Raw genomic sequence first — 20387 nt, 5'->3', positions numbered from 1 at the left:
TCAGCCTCCGTAGGAAGTGGAGGTGCTGCTGGGCCTTCTTGGCTAGGCAGGTGGTGTTGAGAGATCAGCAGATGTTCTCCATCATGTGCACACCAAGAAACTTGGAGCTTTTGACTGTTTCCACAGTTGTTCCATTGATGTACTGTGGTGAGTGGTCTACTTGGGTCCTCTTGAAGTCAACAATCTTTAGTCTTGTCAACATTAAGAGATAGATTGTTGTCTCTACACCATTCTGCGTGCTGGTTCACCTTCTCTCAGTACGCTGATTCATCATTGTTGCTGATGAGGCCCACAACTGTAGTGTCATCAGCAAACATGATGATGCAATATGAACTGTACTTTGCAGCACAGTCATGAGTCATGAGCAGAGTAAACAGCAGTGGACTGAGCACACAGCCTTGGGGAGTGCCGGTGTTCATTGTGGTCGCGCTGGAGGTAGAGCTGCCAATCCTGACGCTCTGGGATCTTCCAGTCAAAAAGTCCAGAATCCAGTTGCAAAATATATTTTTACTAAAAACAAATCTAACAAATCAAAATCAATTTAATAAAATGCAGCTCTTGGGTAGGTCAAATCAGAGATGAAATTGCTTTTCCCATCTATTTTGCCAAAAGTTGGTAAACTTAGATCTTTAGGTAAAACAAAAAAATCACTATTACCAGTAAAAGCTATAAGAGTAAAATTATTTAAATGACTCAATTCATCATATCTGTGTCACTAATTAGCTAAATTCACACATATTAAGTGATACCCCTCTACCTCGTTTAATGAACAATTAAGTTTTCAAACAGTTACTTATTTTCTGAGCTGCAAAAAAAAAAAGAATTCTGAGACATTAACCAGTCATTTGCTAAGCTGCTTTCTGACAGCTACAAAGGATTTTGATATATAAACAAATGCAAAAAAATACTCCAAGGTTCTTTTTAGTTTAAAAACTATCATACTTCACTTTGAAAGCAGCAACTATGCCATGAGACATGCACCATGATTTCTATTTACTATTTTGCCCTGCCTACTTGCCTTCTCTCTCTTTCTTTCCTATTAGATCCAGTGTTAGTGTCCCCAACCCAGCCTTATCTTCCTCTCCATGTCCCCTTCTTTTACAACCCTTTCATCCATCACCCCCTTTCCTCTCCTCCGTTTCCAATATGAGTGATTGTACAGTGGTGGCACTGGGGTAGAGCTCTCCCATTCTGATGGAGGGAACATTAATCAGTTGATGCATATCAGAGGGACAGATGTGAGGGAGGAGGAGAGGAGTCTGTTCACATGTTTCCGCCTAATAGCACTCAGCCTGTTCCCTCGTTTATTTTGCCACTGTATGTTCATTTATCACTCTACTGCAGAGCCTGAGTTGCACTGTTCCGCTCTCCAGTCCTCTCTTCCTAGCCATCTATCTCTCTATCGTTCTTGTTCTCCACTCCTCATGTCTTCTCCCTGCCAGTCTTGTCTGCTGTAAACACACCTTTCTCATTAGTGAATTACCTTCAGCACTTTATCATGGTATTTTATCCCCACTCAACAATCCACTTCTTTTTTCTCCTCTTCTCTTCTTCCTTTACTTAATGGTTTCTTCTGGCTTTCTCTTTGGGTTATTACATTTTCTTGGCCAACAATTTGGCTTTTTCAAACAGGTTTACCACAGTGGTTGCTTACACATACAGTATGGGGACATAGAAATAGATTAAATAAAAGCAAGAAAAAAGTGGAAATGAATATTTGCCCACTATTTTATTTCATTTTTCAAAAATTGTGATACCATATTTAATTTAATTCAAATGGTAACACATTAACACTTCTAACACACTGATAACTGTAATTTTTTAACACTAAATTGGCTAATACTGGTTCAGTGGTATCACCACATTTCCTTCAGTAGATTGAGGCAGACATTTTTTAAAAAATTTATCCATAGATGAAGTATTATGTAATAATCTTAATGAACAAATGAACAGATGAAATAACAATTCTGGTAGGGCATTCAGCCTTAGTAGGTAACAATGCTCTGTGAAAGAAAAAAAAAGAAAACACCATGTTGGCATGTTCAGGGTTATTGTTCCCAACACTGATTCCAATTAAAGTATCATGCTTAATACACAGTACTCTAATTAAATTGTTTTTTCAAAGTTCAGACTACTGCAATGTAGTTTTGTGGACTACCATTATCTTAGATGGCTGTACTGTGTACAACAATGCCACATTGCCTGATATGTTGATATTTTATCTAACATTACAAGTGTATGGAGTAATCATCCAACTTGTCAAATTACATGGTGTATTACATAGACCATTACTGCATGTATATTTATTATAAGTAAAACAGTCAGTACCTGATAGTGCCAGCGGATAGATGGCCGTAGGATCCACTGGTGGATGAACTGGGCCGCGAGCTGTTCAGGATGCTCACCAGGGAATTTGGTGATTTCCGGATCATCGCTTGAAAATCAAAACTCGAGTCTGAGTGTGGTGAGCCAGGAAGGGGGCGCTTCCTGCCCTGACGGGCAAGGAGTCTCGGACTGGGAAAGCGAGAACCTGCTAAAAGAGAGAAAGGCAAATTTAAAATTAAATTTTGCATAAAAGGGTGTCCAGTACCACAATAGCTAAGAGCTTATATAAAACCCCAGTGAATTTCAGTATTTCAGTACTTCAGTGTTGAATGACGAGATAAAATATGTTCATAGTACAGAATATTATGTAAAATTTCCAGAGAACTACAAGAGGTTACCACCTCCAGAACTGTTACCAGAGATGCCATAAATTAGTCTCACTTGTTTGCATTCAGTTCTCTCTGTATTGTAAATTTATTCTGAAATCTTTTCTAATGGTGAGAGTCAAAGCATGGAGGAAGAAGTTTAATTTTTGTTATTTAATGGTAGGGATTAAACATTACCATTTTGACATTCACCAAGGTAACTCTTCTGTGTCTGCATATGCCATCAACAATCAATAGTTATGGGCAGTGGTTATTGCAAACCTGCTTCACTCACAATGTGTAACCGGGACTTGAACCCATAACTACAAAAATGTACACATTGAAACAATACATTCAAAATTTCAGATTTAACCAAACCTTATTTTGAAAGCTCTTCAGATGTCCAAAGCATGCTACTTGGTCAGATTTTTTAACATCAGAAGGCAGACAAAGATGGATTTGAGAGCTCTCAAGTGGCCCAATATTAACACATTCACCCTATCATCTGGCAATCATTAGTTCAAATCCAAGAGAGCAAAACCACAACCTTGCACTGAACTTTATCCCCACAATTCCCTATTCACCAGCTTTTGGCTTTAAATCACTGGATGGAGAAATCATGGGAGAAGGAGTTTCCCTTCACTATAAAACTCAGTGTCCTCCAAAAAGTAGCCATCCCCCTGCTAGTGAAGAAGGGAAAAAAAAATCTTCTGGGATGTTGTTTGATATTTCGATGTAATTCTTTCTGAGTTACCATGGCTGTGACCTTGGGACCTGTTGCCTGTTTTTTTTTTTTCCTTTGGACACCTGCCAATTTGGACACCTGCCAATTCCCACCCACCAGCCACCTCTGCTCTATCATATGACAACTTTTATAACCTCTACAGTGCACTATAGTCTTACGATCTATCTTTCCTTATGGGCTTCTAAGCGCATTCTATGACAATGGCCGTTCCACCATCTCCTGTATGTAAATATAGTGAAGTGTGAATTATATACAGTAAATCCTTGTTTTATATCTCATATAGTCTCATATAATTTTAAACTGTGTACACATTATTGAATGTATATAGAATACATGCAACAATAGAAAGTCCCAACAGTCTACATCAAGTACTACTGACAATTTATAATGGAATCCATTTCTGCACCACTCAACTACCTACACTGGGAGGCAGGCTTTGGAGACAGGAGTTGGGGATATATAATCCTAATGTCACGGCACACACTTTTGATGCATCTCACACTTCTTCCCCATACCTCCCCACATTACCTAGGAGAAATATTATTTAAGTTTAGCCTGTATGGGTCATCTGCAGACAGATCCATATTTTACTTCTTATGTGTAAAAGGCATTCTACAAATTACTCAAAATCAGTGTCAGTTTAATTCTGGGATACCACCCACAGCCTAATGACAAGGTAGGGCATCTCCTGAACTCCACATGTCAGGGTGGAGGGCTGTTATGGAAACTGTAAACCCAGAGGATCTGCCTCCTGGCCTATGATATATTTTTCCACCAGAGGTTACAATTCCCCGAAATACAGAACTGTTATCTTAGTTACCACAAATCAGTGTCATTGTTTGTAATTATTTAACCACTGCATAAATACCATGTCTTCTCATATTGTTTATGAAGTCTTGCTTCAAGTCTTGCTTCAAGTGTATTGCAATTCTGTTTTTGCTTTACCCAATATTTTTTGCCCTGGATTTGTCTGCTTTTTTTATATGCTGATCTCTCATCATTTGACTTTGTGGTTGACTATTCAATACAATGGAAAAGTGTAGATTCTTGCTAGCAAGTCAAGAATCAAGACCAAGAAATGAACAAGGGGGAATGAACATGACCAAGAAATGAACAGTGTATCATTTTTGATACACTGCAGATTCATATCCTTTCTGTATTTTTTCGATATTAACCAAGGAATCAGCTTAATCATAGAATATTCATGTGAATAAATATATAATCTTGTGGGGAAAAAAGGCTTAAACAGACAGTAACCATATTTCATGTTTTACACTAAACTCAATTTAATCCTGGATCATCATTTTAATACAGATTAAAAAAGAGGACCTTACACTCACCGGCCTTATTTCACACAATTTACCATCTCTCTCTCTCTCTCTCACACACACACACACACACACACACACAAAACCCACATAACAGTGACTTTTCCCTCACCCATGTGTCACAGCAGTATTTAATCACATTTAATTTCCTTGAATAGTCCTTTATTCGTGAATGGAATTGCAGTGGTCTGTTTTTGAAAAGCCTTCACTAGAAAGCAGCTTCAACGAAGACAGGCCCACTTGCACACAATGACAAGTATCTACAGATTAAGAAATGACTTTTGTTGTCTTTTCACTGGGAAATGTCACAAACAAGAAAAGAGGGACAGAAGGAGGAGGGGAAAAGAGTGACGCTGAGGGGATGTAGCTCCTTTGTTGCATGGAATGACACAATGACTTTATGACTCATTTTTTCCCCCCTTCAGTTGTTTTAATTTTATCAGAAAGCAGAAGCAAGCAAGCAAATAAGATTACTCACACTCTTCTCTTTCTCTCTCTCTCTCTCTCTCTCTCTCTCTGTCTCTTATTTGACACTTCAAGCATTTAGAGTGCCTGCCTTTCACATGTAAATCACTAGCTGAATGTGTGTGTGTGTGTGTGTGTGTGTGTGTGTGTGTGTGTGTGTGTGTGTGTGTGTGTGTGTGTGTGCGTGTGCGTGTGTGTGTGCGTGTGTGTGTGTGTGTGTGTCCATATGGTTGCAGCATATTCACATTCTGGCCTGTTCATTGCTCTGGTCAAGGGCTTTCAATGGATTTAGATTTTGATGTGTGGGACACACACAAAGCTTTCACTTAGTCTCAGTTGATGATTCTACAATATCACAGCTGTTCAAAATGCTGAATCTGAAAACAAAATCATAATTCACAACATAATACAAAGTATATAAGAAACACATATAGCACACACACACACACACACTCGTCTACATGTGAATGGCAGGTACTTGCTTTAGTGCAATTCTTATTAACTTTCCCATTTGAATATGCAGGCAATTGAACCTTAAATTTGACTTTCTAAACTGCATGTCTTCCTAAATACAGATGTTAGGTACAGATGTCAGATGTTTGAATTGGCCACTGTCTGATTACTGACCAACACATTTAAACAACGTCCTCATCAGAACACAGATAATCCTTGCCTGTTCTTTTTTTTTTTATTATTAGCCTCCTTCCGACAGTAATTACACTGATGGGAGCACAACTAAAATCCAAGTAAGCTACTACTGCTCTCTTTCTAAGCATGAGACATTTGATAACGCCCTTCTCTTTATTTGCTCTCATGCTATATCTCTACATCATAAAAGAGCGCTTTAAGTGCTAATTTGGTTGGGTGGAACATGCATTGTTGAAACAGGATGAGTTATTACTCAGGCTCGATCACAGTAAGTCTGTGAAGTGGAGAAGGCCTTTACATCTCCATTGGAAAAACAATGGCCCTAATTGTTTTGTTCCAGTCTATTAATCTTAAACAGTGCCACAGTAGAAAGGTTTTCTCCCATGATGAATAGTGGGACATTCCAATTCCCACTTAATAGCAATTAATTTTCTGATACCAGTGCAAGTTTGGCTAGTTTTAATTAGGTTGTGAGGAAAAGGAGACTAGACGGAGAGGGAGCACTAACAAGAGGCTGACTAAACGTTCCCATCAAAGGCGAACAGGCCAGTCAGTACAACCTCCTTTGAAAACCTGGGTGCCTTTAATTTCCTATTTACACTTTAAAATAACTCATTACCATACACACATACACACACACACACACACACACACACACACACACTTATCCCAGCTAACCCATTAAGACAATGGCTTATTTAAATCAGGTCACTCTATTTAACTTACTAACTTTTTAATTGTTTGTCTTTTCATCTAAAGCCTTAAGAAAAAGTGCAGCTTTTGGGTACTGATTTGGCTAATTCACAGTCAAAGAATAAAGTCTCAAATTATTTATATACATTAGATACAGTAACTGAAGTGAAACAGATCCAAGTTAGTCACAGTTGGAATCACTGGAACAAGCTAAAGTTTGAGTTTCAAATTAGTTGTTCTAATTTTGAGTTTAAAATTTTTGTAGCCACATCATGCCACAGTGTGTAGTTTGAACACTCACCTTCCAGAGCCTGGAGGTATTCCATGTGCAAAGCATTGGTCCCCGCTCCGGTAGTGGACATGGTGGAGGGAATGATGTCAGCATAGGGGCTTCTGTGACCTGCAAGCAGTGCCATCTGATGGTAGTATTCTGCAGTGGTCAAACCAGTATGTGGGGCTACAAGAGACAAAAATGATATGGGGGAGATGAAAAAACACATGGTCACAGTCATAATGTTATATTATACTAATTTATACCATAGCACTGCTGAATAATCAGTTCAGATTGGTCAAAAGGTGTTGATTAATTTGACAATTCTGGCTATAACATATATATTAATGTACTCATTCGAATACATGATCATTTTTATAGTAACAACTTACACAGAGACTTGTAAGGCTGACACTTAAAAAATGTGTAATTGTTGATATTGGTTAAGTTTTTTAGAAGCATTTTTATAAGGAGTCTCCAGTGTCAGTGCTTTGTAATGGTCAGCTGTAGGTAAAGCTGTAACTATAAGTTTTCAGACACAGGAAAGTCTTCTGTACAGGTTCAAGGTTCAAGGTTCTTTATTTGTCACATACATTACATACATGTGATGTATTAATGTAGTGAAATGAGTACAGAGGTGTTTGCACTTTGTGGTTTCTCGGTAACATGACAAGCTACAGTTTTTGTTTTATTAGCTTAAATGTCCCAAATTTCCCTTTAGGGACCAATAAAGTACATCTCTCTCTGTCTGTCTGTCTGTCTGTCTTAAAGAGAGAGAAAAAGAGAGGCTTATGAACAGGGAACAACTGTTTATATCTGCTATAATGTCAGTGATAACCAGGAACTAACTTGTTTCGTGGATGCTCTACAATGTTTTATGCAACTATAAATAGATGAAAAGTATTTATTTAAAAAAAAATAATAACAAAAAACATTTTGGGTTGTGCTTTATTGGGAAAAAAAACACCTCAGGGTGCTAACACTATTTTCACTTCGTACTGGGCTGCTTCACACCGCACCATCACTGTTTTTTTTTTCTTTAACAGCACACCTCATCTTTTATTCCTTACATAGATAATACTGTTGGAAATAACAAATCTAAGTGCACAGGCTAAATGTTGAATACTAAGAGTATGTCTCTGACTGAGTCTGTGTTGAAAATATTCATTCAGGCTAATTGTCAGCGACACTATGTTGTTCTACCTCTAGTTGTAAATAAGCTTAATAATTATATTTACTATATTTACTAATCATGCATGCCTGACTGACATTGTCTGTATGTTTACAAATACAGGATGATTATGTAATAGCACAATGTATGCTTAGTGCTTCAATTCCAGGTATATGAAAAGGTATTTGATCAGTAAATCATACTTCTTTAAATCTTTTTTAAATTTCTGTCCATTGTTCTCACTCTTAAAAGAAGAAAAGCACTTTGTAAAATATACGAGCACTCAACTCAAGGCTTGAGGCAAGAGAGACAGGGGCTCTGTATTTATTTGGGTAACGAACAGCTGGATAACATATCAGACCATACGAGTTCCCATAATGCAGAGAAGAGAGGCAGCAGGGTGTTATCGAGAGGTGCAGCACTCCACATTGCATCTTCTCAGCGTGCTCTTTCCTCCTCGCTCACTGCCAAAGTTAAAACTCCATTTAAAAACAAATGATCCAAATCTCTTTAGATCTGCATGCATAAAACAACAGAGGTACGCTTGGCATTTTATTCTCTATCTCCTTCACTCCATCTTTGCCTCTTACCCCGCCAACACAGACACACAGATACACACACACACACACACACACACAACCCATATCCTTCTGTTTGGCTCCTGGACTGCAAATGCAAAAATCATTTTAGCTACACTGTGTTCTGGCTAATCCCTGCTCTATCCCAGCTCTAAATTAAAGGGGAAGAAATAAGGAACTCATAAATAAATAAATAAGCAAGGGGACTAAAATGTAGATAATGGCCCAGTCTCTATGCCTGGAATATGCGTCTCAGATTGGCTGTATAAATGAAAGTGAAAAATTCTAAATGAATTTGATATGGGTATTATGTCTTTAAGTTGATGGGGAGGGGTGAAGGGTTGCTATGCTAATTGTCTGCCTTGCTTTTCTGAAAGTTTTTTTGCCCTTAGCAAAATGTTTTGTGGAGTGCTTTGGATGGAATGGCAAGTTTGGAGATGTGAAGAGCTGTGGGTGGCACACTGGCTTTTGGAAGAGAAAACAACAATCCAGTTATTCTGCATGCCACCACAGCCTGAGGGCATCCCTTCAGTGAGGCGCAGACAGAAGCAAGGAGAAAGTGTGCACGCAAAATCAAAATGCAGGAAATGGAAAAAAAGAAATATAGAATCAGAAGCAAAAAAAAATTATCCCACCCATGGTTGGATCAGTTTCTTGGTATCTAAAGCTGTCCTACATCTTTCATGTCTGGCACACTAATTAAAATAGCCAAAAATAGTCTGTTTAGGTATGTCAATCATAAATAGCTTGGAGACGACTGTTGGGATTGACCAGAAATTGTAACTTTCTTACAGATAAAAAAAATTCCTTCATTCATGTTCAGTAACCACTTGTCAGGGTTGCAGTGGATCCAAAGATAATCCTGGTAACACTGGGTACAAGATAGGAGAATGGGCTACTTATACTCAGGGCTATGATGCATTTCTGTTTTGAAATTGTGTGGTTCTCGAGTTTCCAGGAGCACTATTTACATTCATCAGGCCTTTTTTTTCTTTTGTAACACAATCAAAATGCGTGTCCACTGTAAGGTATTTAAGACAGAATAGTTTCAAATACAAATGAAGAAATATAATGAGCACTGCTGTATCTCTCTCTGCACAACATCTTCAGAATTAAAAAGCTTCCACAGCTTCCCAGCTCAGAGTGACCTCAGGAGACAATGGGTAGCAAACCTATGTTGTGACCATTCATCGTTTCCACCTACACCAAGGTCTGCAATGGGCATTTTTACAGTTTTACAGTTTTACAATTAAAACCATGAGGGGCTGGAGAAGACCAACAAAAAGCGCAGTGCAATTACTCTTTGAATGGAATGGCTACAGAATTCACCACCACAGCCCAGTGTGTGGGAGAGAAAGGCATAGGGTAATAACAAACACCTAACAAGAAACATTGCTCCATTATTATTATTATTATTATTATTATTAAATTATTAAACATACTTTTATATGCTGATAACATGGCTAATATGTGTTATCAATATTTACCTTTACAGTGTATTGGTTATCATGGTTAAAAAAAAGACCGACATGCAAATTATAATAGGGGTTAGGTGGGGCTGAAGCCCTAGGGCGTGAACTCGGAAAGAGCCCCGGGTTGGTTGTCATTCATGTCAATTGCATGATTGACAAGTAATAAGTAGCCTAATTGTAGCGTGAGAAAGCGGGAATACAAACATACGGCTGTTGATCAGCTTTCTGAGCATAATGAGATTTTTTTTTTAGATTTTCAGGCAATCTGTTAAATATTTTTTCCAAATATCAATATAGCACCACCCCACACTAGGTTATTGGTTTTAAGTGGTAGAATTGATAATAAGTTATCAAAAATTAATAGCTTTAGTATACGCCCTTCAATGGCTCATGAAAATGCTGATGTGGCCCATCTTTAAATGTACTATTATAACCAATGCTTGTGATGCTGTAAACATTGTAAATAGTGTTGCTCTGAATTCATATGTGTTAATAGACCTGTTTTCATAGATCCTTGTTACAAATGTGGAAGTGCAAAAAATAGAACGTCACTGACATTCATCTTCGGGTCATTCATTCATTCATTCATGGCCACTGACATTCATCTTCGGGAGTTTTGTAGAGGGTGACTGAAATTACCGCAATTACGACTGTTATGAATGACTGTTGTGAATGAAACAGAAATGGAGGAACATAAAACACCTCTACATCTGCTCATTTATGCAGTTATCCAATCATTCAATCATGTGGCAGCTGTGATTTTGCATGATTTCTGGTGCCAGATGGGCTGGTTAAATCTCTGTGGCATGGTTGTTATTTCAGTAACTGCTGACCTCCTGGGAAGTTCACACACAACATATATATATATATATATATATATATATATATATATATATATATATATATATATATATATAAATATATATATATATACACTGTTCAGCAATAACATTAAAACCACAGAGAGGTGAAAAACATTGATTATCTCATTACAATGGCACCTGTCAAGAGGTGGGATTTACGGTCAGGTCTGGAAGTATTTGGACAATGACAGAGTAGACCACCACAATATATTTGAAATAAAACAATCAAGATGTGATAGAAGTGTAGACTTTCAGCTTTATTTTAAGAGCACGTGGAGAGTGAAGGCTAGCCTGTGTGGTCCCATCCCACAGAAGAGCTACTGCAGCACAAATTGCTGAAAAAGTTAATGCTGGCTATGTCAGAGAGGTGTCAGAACACACAGTGCATCATAGCTTGCTGAGTATGGGGCTGCGTAGCTGCAGACCAGTCAGAGTGCACATGCTGACCCCTGTCCACCACCAAAAACACCTACAATTGGCACGTGAGTATCAGAACTATACCATGGCGCAATGGAAAAAGGTGGCCTGGTCTGAGGAATCAAGTTTTCTTTTACATGTGGATGTCCGGGTGCCTCTGTATTGCTTACCTGGGGAAGAGATGGCACCAGGATGCACTATGGGAAGAAGACAAGCCAGCGGAGGCAGTGTGATGCTCTAGGCAATGCTCTGCTGGGAAACCTTGGGTCCTGGCATTCATGTGGATGTTAATTTGACATGTACCACCTACCTAAACATTGTTGCAGATCAAGTACACCCCTTCATGGCAACGGTATTCCCTAGTGGCAGTGGCCCCTTTCAGCAGGATAATGCGCCCTGCCAATCTGATTGAGCAGCTGTGGGATGTCCTGGACAAACAAGTCTGATCCATAGAGAACCCACCTCAGAACTTACAGGACTTAAAGGATGTGCTGCAAGATACCACAGCACACCTTCAGTGGTCTTGTGGAGTCCATGCCTCAAAGGTCAAAGCTGTTTTGGTGGCACAAGGGGGACCTACACAATACTAGGCAGGTGGTTTTAATGTTATGGCTGATCGGTGTGTGTGTGTGTGTGTGTGTGTGTGTATATATATATATATATATATATATATACACACACACACACACACACACATATTCACACATACCTGAACACCTGTACACCTACACATTCATGCAGTTATCTAATCATCCAATCATGTGGCAACAGTGCAATGCATAAAATCATTCGGATACAGGCCAGCAGCTTCTGGCACTGTTCACATCAACCATCAAAATGAGGAAAATGCGATCTCAGTGATTTTGACCATGGCATGAATGTTGGTGCCAGATGTGCTGCTTTGAATATTTCTATAACTGCTGATCGCCTGGGATTTTCACACACAACAGTCTCTAGAGATTACTTAGAATGCTGTAATAAAGACAGAAATATCCAGTGAGTGGCAGTTCTGTGGACAGAAATGCCTTGTTGATGAGAGAGGTCAACAGAGACTGGCCAGACTGGTTCAAGCTGACAGAAAGGCTATAGTAACTCAGATAACCACTCAATTGTGGTTTGAGCAGAAAAACATCTCAGAATGCACAACACGTCGAACCTTCAGGCTACAACAGCAGAAGACCACGTCAGGTTTAACTTCGTTCAGCCAAGAACAGAAAGCTGAGGCTGCAGTGGGCACAGGCTAACCAAAACTGGACTGTCGAAGACTGGAAAAATGTAGCCTGGTCTGATGAATCTCGATTTCTGCTGAGGCACACAGAAGGTAGGGTCAGAATTTGGCCCCAACAGCATGAATCCATGGACTCAACCTGCCTTGTGTCAACTGTCCAGGCTGGTGGTGGTGGTTTAATGGTGTGGGGAATGTTTGCTTGGCACCCATTGAGCCCATTAACACCAATCAGCCATCGCTTGAATGCCACAGCCTACCTGAGTATTGTTGCTTACCATGTGCAGCCCTTCAAATGGTCAAAATTTACCCATCTTCTAATGGCTACTTCCAGCATGATAATGCACCAAATAACAAACCAAAATTCGTCTCAAACATTAAAACACTGTGTACTTGAATCTGCGATAAACACCCAGTGAGTGACTATTAGTGCTCTATTGGGGGCTTCAAAGGAGATTTTCACACAGGCTACACTACCATCAATCAAAAATAGTTTGAGTTAACTGAATGAAGAGCGAGATATTTGTTTTTGCTAAAATATTGAATTCCACCAAGCGTTATGAATAATATAGACACTTTGGTTAACATTTCATTGCTGCATTTTAATGAAATTTTGGGGGAAGCCAGGTTTCCTGTGTAGTCTTAAAGCAATCGCCTGTGATACATACACTCATTCACACCTAAGGACAATTTACCATAGATAATCCACCTACCTACATGTTTTAGACAGTGGGAGAAAACCAGAGAACCCATAGGAATCATTGTCTACTGAATTGAGGCATGCTGAGGCAAACAGCATAATAATGAAGAAAGAGAAATACACTTTTGGAATACACTTCTGTATATCTGGTACACTGTCAGTCAGCTTATGTGGGATAGAAACACATTTTAATTCAGCAGCGATTATCTGTAGCCTCTGGAAGGACCCTCCAAATGGCCTCTTTCAGTAATTGAACTCAAGACTTCAATTAAAGCCCCTTGACTGTGCAGTAGGCCAAGAGGCCAGCACACTGAAGCACCCCTTTAAAGACAGCAGGTTCCTGCCAAGCCTGTAATTGATTTTCCAGTCTGGCTCTGTGCAATGGACCCAAACAGCTCCCTATAGGCCTGAAGCTTCAAGCCCGTGCTGCTTGCCCTCCCTCCCTGGTTCCCTGCACGTTGTGCCCTTTGCCCTAAAACCTGGGCTGGGACCTCCTCCCTTTAATGTTGAAAATGACCTCTACACTCACTTGTTCTTTCTGCAGAGGCAATGACATGAGAAAAGGATCAAAGACAATGACCCAGCTACAGTCTCCCTCCTCATAAGAGAACAAACACCCATGCTGAGGTCAGTGCTAAGCAGAGAATATTGTTATATTGTTATATTGTTATTATATAGGTGACAATTATAAGACTTTTGTACCATCAGGAGGCATCTTTCACCAGGAAAAGTGAATATAGTGTAACTTTAAACTAATTTAAGGCAATTGTATCTCATCAATTAGGAAAATATCAAACTCTTCTTGGTCTTAAGGACCACTGTTGTACCTTAAATAGTGTTGTCAGTTATATTTTGAGGAACAACAGTGGTCCTTAAGATTCAGTTATTTACCTTAAATTATTTTTTGAAAGTATAGTGCATTTACTTTCTCAGGTGAAAGATATTTACTAAAGATACAAAAAACATACCCTTGAGAGTACTATCCTAGTGACAAGCAAGGGTATTTTTTTTTTACCTGAGTGTTTCTCAGAGTGTGTATTGCATTGTCTAACTTCTATAGTTGGGGTACACTGAGTTCCCACTATATGGGATGTAGTTAAGACCAGTGTTTCCCAATCAAGTCCAGCTCTAACATATATTTAATGTTTTCAATTAGATGGTACTATTGTGCTGGAACCTGGGCAGAGCAAAAAGTGTGAACCATCTTGCGGTCCTGAAAAAGTTAAACTTTTAAAAAGACCTCCTGCATTAAAATATACTGTTGCTATGATTAACCTGTATGAAATTTGTCTGTGCTGCTATTTCCTGTCACTTTTATGTTTCATGTATAATTAATTCCAAGACATGTTAACACTGTTAGGGTGTCACAAACCAATGAATAAAGTGTTCGGTGGTTTTTTGTGCATGAAAAAGATTTTTGGAAACTGTACTTGGAGAGACTATGTTCTCTGCTATGGATTGCCTATTAAAATGAATGTCAAAGGCCCCAGAATGGGTCCCAGAGTTCTTACCATCTGTAGGACTGAGTCCCCTGGCTGCAGAGATCATAGAAAGAGAGGGGCTGCTGTGAATGGAGCGGATGTAGTCCATGTAGGGGTTGATGTACGGGTGTGGGGGGCTAAAGGGCGAGTCCACGCCAACCCCTGAGGAATTCCGGTGGGGTGGGATTCTGATGACGGAGATATCAGAAAATGCAGGGCTGCCGGCCAATACAGGGGGCCTAGATTCAAAAACACAGAGAGTAAAAGGAATTAACATTTAAAAAAATACTAATTTTCCAACACAAAGCTGACAAAAATATCATAATTTGTGTATACATGGAACTGAATCACAAATGCATACATTTGGAATAAGCACTGAACAAACAAAAGCTTGGCATTCACTATAGCTTTCTGGTCCTGGTGTTACTACACCTAAGAATGTAGCAGGATAGCAGGAATTGGAGCAGGAAATGAATGGTGACACTATCTGTCATGATCTGTGCAGCCAAATCTGAGAGCAAGAGTGAAGGAGAAAGCCCAAGCTAATTTCCAACTGTTCCCCTCCCTTGCAGACATTTCCTAAGATCAAAGCCAGCTTTCATGGCAGCATCTTAATCAGATGATGATGGCCAGGAATTTTCTCATCACTCCCACAATGCCTTGCAAAGTTTTCTTAAGTCTGTGTGTCTGAGAGTTTTGTTTTTATAGATTTGTAGACACTTTCTTAAGTAGCAACAAATGTTTATGCTTTTTAATGACATAAGGTTATCACTCACTGGTAGAAACTCAGCGAGAAGGTTCTAGGGAATGGTGGCCATTAACAACTATATGTTATAATCATAAGGTCATGTGACTTTGTGGTAAAGGTCTCAACATGTGTGCGCCCCTGGACTAGAAGATATCCAGGTGTTGAGACACCACCCCTGGCAGTTAGGTGGGGTGAAAGTGAACTGATATTAACACATCACAAACAACTCCAAAAAATCCATCCAAAAGAAATATCGATTAAGCGTTCAAGATAATGAGAGCCGTTACTTACAAAAGAGCTTTTAAAAGAGGAAAAGAGAAGAATGCAGTACAAAGATTAAAAAGTAAAGTGAGAAGAGCCAGAAGGGTAAATATTTGTTCTGTGGAGAACTTCTGAGTCTTGAAGAGAGGACTAGAAAGATCCAATTATACTCTAAAACCTGTCCACTCCAACCATTTCCCTGCCAGTCTCTGAAGCTCAGGCGTCCACTCCAGTCTACTAATAGGGAAAACCCCTAAAACTTAGAATAATGAAGTAATAGCTATTGAAATAATGGGACAGCATAATAGATGAACTGCTGAAATAGTTTCAGTCCAGAAAAAAATAAAGAGAAGGAGAAAATGTGATTAAAGTGTAGACTTTCAGCTTTAATTCAAGGCTTTTAACAAAAATATTGCATTAACCATTTAGGAATTACAGCCCTTTTCACATTTGTAAAAAGATTCATGGGAACTCTCGATATGGGGTCCAAAGAGGTGTCGATGCAAGTGAAGGAGGCCATCATTAGGCTGAAAAAACAAAACAGACCTATCAGATAGATAGCAGAAACTTTGGGAGTGGCCAAATCAACAATTTGTTAAAAAGAAGGAATGCACTGGCGATCTCAGCAACACCAAAAGGCTTGGAAGGCCACAGAAGACAACTAAAGTGGATGATCGCAGAATTCTTTCCTTGGTGAAGAAAAACCTCTTCACAGCATCTAGCCAAGTCAAGAGCACTCTTGAGGAGGTATGTGTATCATTGTTAAAGTCTACAATCAAGAGACGCCTTCATGAATGTAAATAAAGACGGTTTACCTCAAGATGCAAACCGCTGGTAACAGTCAAGAATAGAAAGTCCAGATTAGACTTTGCTATAAAAAAACCCTCTAAAGAAGCCTGACCAGGTCTGATGCAAGATTAACTTGTACTAGAATGTTAGGAAGAGAAGAGTATGGAGAAGGAAAGGAAGGGCTCATGATCCAAAGCATACCACATCATCTGTCAAACATGCAGAGGCAGTGTTTTGGCATGGGCATGTATGGCTACCAATGGAACTGGGCCACTGGTGTTTATTGATGATGTGACTGCTGATAGAAGTAGCTGGATGAATTCTGAAGTGTATAGAACTCTACTTTGACTTTCATTTGATTCAGTCAAATGATGCAAAACTGATAGGACGGCGCTTCACAGTACAGATGGATAGTGACCCAAAAAGTGCCGCAAAAGCAACCCAAGAGCTTCTTAAGGCAAAGAAATGGAATGTTCTTAAATAGCCGAGTCAGTCACCTGACCTCAACCCAATTAAGCATGCTTGTCACTTACTGAAGTCAAAATTGGAGGCAGAAAAACCCACGAATAAGCAGCTACTGAAGGTAAAGGCCCGGCAAAGCATCTCAAGGGAAGAAACTCAGCATTTGGTCATGTCCATGGGTTCCAGATTTCAGGTAGTCATTGACTACAAAGGATTTACATCTAAGTGTTAAAAATAATCCTAATATTTATGATTGTTAGTTTGTCCAATTACTTTTGAGCCTGTAAAATGGAGGGACTATGTAAAAATGGCTGTAGTTCCTAAACTGAATTACTGAAGTCAAAACTGAAGGCAAATGCTTCATTTCAAATCCACTGTGGTGGTGTAGAGAGGCAAAATTACAAAAATTGTGTCACTGTCCAAATACTTATGGATCTGACTGTAATTGTTTAAATGGTTACAGTTGTATGACTAACATGAAATATAAAATACAACACAATACAGTTAAATACAGTATTTTTCTGAGAGGTGTTAAAATAATAAATTAAATAAAACATAAAATAAGCGATGTGCCAATTCAAACTTGGTTGTGATACTGTGGCTATGAATCAGTTGGTGTTTATTACCCTTATTTTTCTGTTCTTGTCCAACATATACCCCTACATCCATTCCCTTCTTCTGCAATTTTTTTTACTTGTGTATTACATATTCCACCTCATTAATTTAGATAAGTGGACAGGTCTACAAAAGCTTAACACCTACTCATATTATGCCAGTTAAAAAAAAGACAAGTTTACACACACACAGACACACACACTTCCATGATGAATTACAATCTCTCTTTACAAGCCAATGGCTGCAATACCTACAACATTCATTATCTGATATCACGACGCTTTGTTACAAAATCAATACCTGCAATAGCAGCTTTAACACAAGCTTGGAATCAATAGCCCCGGTGGCTAGGAGAACAGAAACCTTTACTGAACTAAAGCTGATACACTATAAACACAAATCTCCAACCACAGCCCTAAACTAGCAGGCCACTTTAAGAGAAATTATTTGCTTTTTTGGAAGGAATTGGAATGACAAAGACCTTTGTTGCACTTTATTCCACTGAGATGGTAAATGTTTTGCTGTGGTAGAGCAAATCCAGGTTGAATAGGAGAGACGGATAAAGCCCAGAAGAGTCAGTATGTATCACTGTAGGCTCTCCATCAGTGTAATGATGATGAGCCTTGTCACACCACGGCTGCAAGATAGAGGCTCTAAATGACTTTCCCATTGGCCCACAGAGACTGATCAAAGTTTTTGCCAAGATTTTGAACTTGACGTACAGCAAACCTGAAAAAATGCATCTTTTTAAAATGTAATATATTATATGCATAGATTTTGGCTGAAATTGATGAAAAAGGGTGTCCTTTTTTGTCACCTGAGGTTATTTGTCTCTTTCTAGAAGTTCAGGCCCAGATAAAATTGAAGTATATAGTGCAAAGTATATCGATTTTAAGACAAATAAGGTTAGTTGTTCAATTAAGATGAAATGTCGCCTTATAAAAGGATGTTTAAAAGCTTGGTCAGGGTTTGTCCTCCCTGGTAGCAGAGAAACTCTACTGAGTTATCAGTAATACGTTTTATTTGACTTAGTTTTTGTATCAAACCATTTTCTTTCAACCTCATTTATATTGCTCTGGCCAGCTGGCACTGAATTCACCTCCAGAATTTCTCTCCATATTTTGGCCTTTGACTCCACTGATCTTGTGACTCCACTGGATATGTTGCTAATTTTTTTTTTTTATTCTCATAGACATGAGTTGAAAGTACTTTCACTTCTGCCTCAGATAAATTCTTCTTTCTTGGCCATTTATTAGCCATTCTGCACTTTCCACTCTCTGAATTTGGCCTTTTTATGAAGGTTTGTGGGCGTCACTAAACGTACATGCGCCTGGTAATTTACGGGTGATTGCCATTTTTCAACATACACATCAGAATACCAAGAAAAATTGCCTCAGATAAATTCTTCTTTCTTGGCCATTTATTAGCCATTCTGCACTTTCCACTCTCTGAACTTGGCCTTTTTATGAAGGTTTGTGGGCGTCACTAAACGTACATGCGCCTGGTAATTTACGGGTGATTGCCATTTTTCAACATACACATGAGAATACCAAGAAAAATTTGTTTAACAAACTTTTGTAAATCACCAAAGGTGCTTACCAAACAAAAGATAATTTACCAAACTTTTGTAAATCACCAAAGCACTGAAGGTGCTGGAATCTTGTTTTTGCTCTTCTTTTGTTCTTCTTATTATTATTATTCTCAGCTAAAACGAATTAGGTAGACCAAAATGTAAGTCATAGAGACTTGGTCAATAGGTAGTGCAATAGGCAAGCGAGATGGGCCCATTCAGCCTAAAGGTGGTACTATAGTGCAGGGTTTTACATTTTGGTCCATATCTTAGGAACAATGAGACCTACAAAAATTCTTCCTTCTCTTGTCTCCTTGGGTTCTTGAAAGCAAAAAAGCCTCTACAACCATTTATCCCTGCCCACTGTAATTTAAGATGATTTCCATAATATGTAAAAAACTATTTTTGCACACTCCTCCTAGGGGTTTAGCCGTGCTATGAATAATATTCATGCCATATTATTTGGAAGAGTGTGAAACTGAAAAGTTATCCAAAATATTTTGAAATTTGAAAATAATATGGCTGCCTATTTGATATATGTAGTCAGGTACATAAGTATTTGTACAGTGACACAATTTTTGTAATTGTGCCTCTGTACACCACCACAATGGATTTTAAATGAAGCAATCAATTGTAGACTTTCCACTTTAATTCAACGGGTTTAACAAAAACATTGCACTAAGCTTTTAGGAATTTTTATTGCATTAAGCTTTTACATAGTCCCTCCATTTTCACAGGCTCAAAAGTAATTCGACAATTGCCTGATGAGCAGCTTCATGGCCAGGTGTGGGCTGTTTCCCAATTGTTTCATGACAAATTAAGGAGATAAAAGGTCTGGAGTTGATTCCAAGTGTTGAAATTGGTAGCTGTTCATGGGAACTCTCAATATGCAGTCCAAAGAGGTGTCGATGCAAGTGAAGGAGACCATCATTAGACTGAAAAAACAAAACAGACCTATCCGAGATAGCAGAAACATTAGGAGTAGCCAAATCGACAATTTGGTACATTGTTAAAAAGAAGGAACGCACTGGCAATCTCAGCAAAACCAAAAGGCCTGTAAGACCATGGAAGACAACTAAAATGGATGATCGCAGAATTCTTTATCTAGCCAAGTCAAGAACATTCTGAAGGAGGTAGGTGTATCATTGTTAAAGTCTACAATCAAGAGACGCCTTCATGAATGTAAATAAAGACG

General features: G+C 38.8%; 1 protein-coding gene across 5 annotated transcripts in view; it reads right to left on the bottom strand.

Moving 5' to 3' along the window:
• The window catches only part of gli3 (GLI family zinc finger 3), a 173122-nt gene that overhangs the window by 27892 nt on the left and 124843 nt on the right, over positions 1–20387 (bottom strand). For 4 of the 5 annotated variants that reach the window (XM_026937844.3, XM_026937846.3, XM_026937842.3 and 1 more), the window contains 3 exons: positions 14778–14986; positions 6871–7026; positions 2329–2533 (listed from right to left, as the gene is read on the bottom strand). In XM_026937844.3, coding sequence (XP_026793645.1) covers positions 2329–2533; positions 6871–7026; positions 14778–14986 — 570 coding nt within the window. The remainder of the gene's footprint in view (positions 1–2328; positions 2534–6870; positions 7027–14777; positions 14987–20387) is intronic. The other variant, XM_026937843.3, reaches the window with a different exon arrangement.

The sequence above is a fragment of the Pangasianodon hypophthalmus genome, chromosome 22 (genome assembly GCF_027358585.1).
Source record: "Pangasianodon hypophthalmus isolate fPanHyp1 chromosome 22, fPanHyp1.pri, whole genome shotgun sequence".
Classification (NCBI taxonomy): domain Eukaryota; kingdom Metazoa; phylum Chordata; class Actinopteri; order Siluriformes; family Pangasiidae; genus Pangasianodon; species Pangasianodon hypophthalmus.
Note: the sequence above shows the minus strand (reverse complement) of the source record. Positions and strands in the feature narration are given on the sequence as shown.